Source organism: Crocodylus porosus, unplaced genomic scaffold (assembly GCF_001723895.1).
Source record: "Crocodylus porosus isolate Cpor-Errol unplaced genomic scaffold, CroPor_comp1, whole genome shotgun sequence".
NCBI classification, from domain to species: domain Eukaryota; kingdom Metazoa; phylum Chordata; order Crocodylia; family Crocodylidae; genus Crocodylus; species Crocodylus porosus.
Window position 1 is genome coordinate 27,759,759 of NW_017728947.1, and position 4,235 is coordinate 27,763,993.

Genomic DNA, 4,235 nt, shown 5'->3' on the forward strand with positions numbered 1-4,235 from the left:
CAGTCTCCTCCTGAGGAGACTGAAGAGATTTAGGTCCCTCAGTCTCTTCTCATAGGGCTGGCCACTGAGGCCCCCAACCATACAAGTGGCATAAATAGCAATTAGCTTAAACATCAAAAAAACGGGATAGAGGGAGAAAAAGGGGGTGTTCTAAGCACAGGCGTAATAATAAATATAATTGGATAAATCAAGTTTTACATGTCACAGTGGAGGCAAGAAAAATGAAATGGCAAAAGGGGCAGAAAAATTAGGTAAATTAAGAACAACAAAATACTAAAGAAATAGATAAGACAAACATTTATAGTTCTACTGAAAATTGAATATAGACTTTACACATAAATGTAGTTTATTATTCATGACAAGGTTGTTCCCTTAGTAACCACCACATCACCAGACCTATTCAGTCTCATATAAACAAAGATCTTTAATAAAGCAATGTAAACACTGTTATGTCATGTGCATGCATATTTCTTACTAACTTGGAAAAGAACCTTTTACATTCCCTACCTTGGCTGAATTTTTATGTGCTAGATGGGGATAGAGTGTTTTTTTGTTTTACAGAGGTGGTGGAAGGTGGACATTAAGGTTTATAACAGCAAATTGTTTTACCATTCATTGCTATTTCTATTGCCTTAGCGTTCAAAGTCCCTAAGATCAAGACTCCATTATATTAAGAATTTTAAAAGAGAGAGGAAAAGTAGTTACTAATATTCATTTCCTGAAACACTGTAATTGAAGGAACACCATCAATCTGTAACCTAATCAGTTCCAGAAAATGACTCAAAATACTGAGTCACCTATCAATTCTTCCAAGATTTCTTTCCCAGAACATGAATATCTTACTAGATGATAGTACTCAGAGAAAAAAAAATCTGCAAATCTGGTTGCAAAACACTCAGACAAGTGACAAAGCTCTTGCTTAAATTATCCTAGTAAAGGTAGAATCTGAATTAGGTTTGACCCCCAAGAAGGTATCTCATCTGGGTCTTTTAGGAGAGGAAGATGTCTAGTAAGGGAGGTCTCTTTTCTACAAGTTTTGCTGCTCAGAAAGTTTGACAATGTGTTTAAAACAATTTGTATTTCAATAAAATGGGAAAGGATGAGGCAGAAAGCTACTGGCATTACAATGTTTGAATGAACCATGGGGAAGCAGTACAGGAAAGCTTATGGTTCATACATACAGCAGATTAGTCAGAGATCCATCCTAAAGTAGTCATACATGTAGAGTGCCATTCCTCCTGCTTCTTCCAGGTCTGCACACTTCTCCTCCAAAAATAGCATGATGTCTAAGGGCCTCCAGAGCTTCAAATAGTGAAAATATGGTAATTATTTGTCTTCCATATGATTTTTCATGTGGTAGGAAATGTAAACCCAAGGATCAACAAACACAAAATGTAAGAAAAGACAACACGTGTCTTTTTAGCAATATCCTCTAACTAATCTTCCTAAACACATGCTGTTTTTTTCTACAAAAGATTTTTGCCTAGGGAAATGCAACAACTGTGTTTATTAAACAAAGTAGCACAAGAATAGAACAGATCAAGTGACAAGGGAAGCAGGATCCTTTCAGAGGACAGAGGGGGAACAGATCAGGTGCAACAAAGATAAGGACTTCACTTACATAGTCAAAGACCTTTTGAGCAACTGAATACAGAAGCCTCTTCATACAGCACAGTGTGTTCATTTAACCTCTGTACAAACAGATTTGTCTTTCATCAAAACAGCTTTACACTTTTATGTTCATTCAAATGGCAAGCAAACAATTGATTCTCTTCATCCCATGTTTTCTATCGAAATGCAATCTTGAGGCAAATGTCGTCCTAAATTTTCTTTCAAAAGAGAAGAGTACAAGATATGAAGGAGAAAGTACTGTTTGGATGATGACTGTGTTAAATAGTCCATTCTTTGAGAGAAGCAGCCCGAGGCATGAATGTTGGATAACATTCTGTTTTTCAGTAGCACGGAGGAATCAGCTGAAAAGAGGTCAGCGCAGCATGCAGAGAAGAATTCTGAATTCTTCCCCTGCCTCAACTACCCACTAATTTTGAAATACCAAATGCCTTCTGACAAAACTGTGAGCACAACTGTATTCTCCAGAAACAAAAAGGATGCTCTTACTGCTGAACTAAGGAGCAAGCACTCCATCACTCAAATGTATGAGATTTCTACAATGAAAAAATGTATTTGCGCCAATACTCGGTACAAGACCTGGGCCTGAATCTGTGAATCGCTTATCTCCCACTGAAATAAGGCTTGCATGAGAGTAAAGTGATGCAGACTAATTGAGCTCATCTCCAACATGGGGTGAACGTAATTTCAGGAACTTCACAGGCAATGGACTGCTTTCTAATTCCTGTCACAGCAGCACTTCTAGTTATCACAAGATGAAATTTAATTGCCTCTACCTGCAATGCAAAATGCTATTTAAGATGCAATAATTTTGGTTTTGGTGTTTCACAAATTAATAGATCATTAAAATTTTCTGGACAAGGCTAAAGATCTAGTGCAAAAACAGATTTTTAAAAAATCCAATCCATTTGAACACAACCATCTAAATCTAGTGTACCAGGATAGAATTTGGCCATAAATTCAAATGATGTATCTAAAATTATATGGTCTTATATATGCAAGTATTAATTTGGTACCTGTAGAATGTGTGCTCCTTTACCCCTTCAAGGATACTTGTCCCAACCTAGCAGAGTAGTAATAGTGGCTGTGATTCATAGCTTCAGACGATTCTAATTTAGCTAAAATTTCATTAAGGGTGCTCCTTCCCACGCTCACGTAAAAATGAGTTAGGAATCTAGGGTATCTAGTGTCAGTCCTGGCTAAAAAGTTATAACTTAAACGTAAGGTAAAATTAATGGGAATTTATCTCAAGTAAGGGCTGCAGAATCAGGGTTTATACAACTTGTATTTCCAGGCTACAAAAGTGTCCTGTGGGTATTTTTCGTCCCAATGTTTGCTTTTTAAACGAATACAGTATTTCAAACAGCTTAGTACATCACACTTCACTTTGAACATACATGACAAGGTAATTATGTAAACTAATTGTCTGCAAAAATCCACCAGAATGAGAAGATGTTCACTTCAGTTATAAAAGCTGTGATTCTGACTTAGCAGTTTCATCTGACTCCATTCAAATTATTTGGAACATGGCTGCACCAATTATTTGGTACAGAAATATAAATGCAAATCTCCCTATCATATTGTGGATTACCATATAGAAAACACTTACCCAAACCTTCTGATTCAAATAGGCAGGTGTCATCCACCCCGACATCTCTGCACCAAGATAAGAAATTTGCTGTGTTGTCTCGTGCAAAAAAAGAACCTGAAGGAGCATTGGCTTTGCATGGAATCTTCCGCACTGGTAAGGTCTAAAAAACCAAAAAAAAGCAAACAAAGATCTTCTACTAGGTGCATAATATTTGGTGAGGCAGTCTTTGTACATAGGAAATACAAAGTCAGAACTTGTAAGGATAGCCTAGATATTTAGCATGGAATAAACATCACTCTTACTTTTGCACTAAACAATTATAGCTGAAAGGCAAATCAACAGTGCAATCCATGTAACATGAAGACTTCCACCTGTGAGTTCCTTTAAAATTATGAAGAGATGGACCTTTGAAGAAATGGTTAGATCTGGATGGATGTTTGCTCTTTCCCTTTGCTTGGAAGCTTTGGAGCTAGCTCACAGAATAAAAAGCCAGGCATCTGAACTTTCCCCACACTGGGATAAGTGGAGACCTAGTTTTGGCCTATGTATGAAGATAACAAAAATGTTCCTGTATTTCATAGCAAACTATGAAACCCCTTATGGAAAGGTATAGTTTCATACGTAGTAGGCCCGGAAGGGACCTGAGCAGATCATCAAGTCCAACCCCTTGCCAGGGCAGGAAAGAGATGTTGAACAGTGCAGTACTATGGTTAGACAACCCCAGCAAGGTGATTGTCGAGCCTTGTCTTAAAGTCCCCCAGGGTAGGAGCCAGCACCACTTTGCTTGGAAGTTGGTTCCAGATCCTAGCCACCCTGACCATGAAGTAGCGCCTCCTGATGTCTAACCTGAATTTGTCCTCTGCCAGCTTGTGACCGTTATTTCTAGTCACTCTTGGTAGCGCTCGGGGAAACAGGGACTCCCCCAATGCCTGCTGGTGCCCTCTAACTAGTTTGTAACAGGCCACTAGATCCCCCCTCAGCCTTCTCTTGTGGAGGCTGAACAGGTTCAGGTCCC

At 38.5% G+C, this 4,235-nt stretch overlaps 1 protein-coding gene across 6 annotated transcripts in view; it reads right to left on the reverse strand.

Moving 5' to 3' along the window:
* GAS2 (growth arrest specific 2) overlaps positions 1 to 4,235 on the reverse strand; it is a 166,937-nt gene that overhangs the window by 91,223 nt on the left and 71,479 nt on the right. For all 6 annotated transcript variants that reach the window (XM_019552025.1, XM_019552027.1, XM_019552022.1 and 3 more), the window contains one exon: positions 3,239 to 3,380. In XM_019552025.1, coding sequence (XP_019407570.1) covers positions 3,239 to 3,380 — 142 coding nt within the window. The remainder of the gene's footprint in view (positions 1 to 3,238; positions 3,381 to 4,235) is intronic.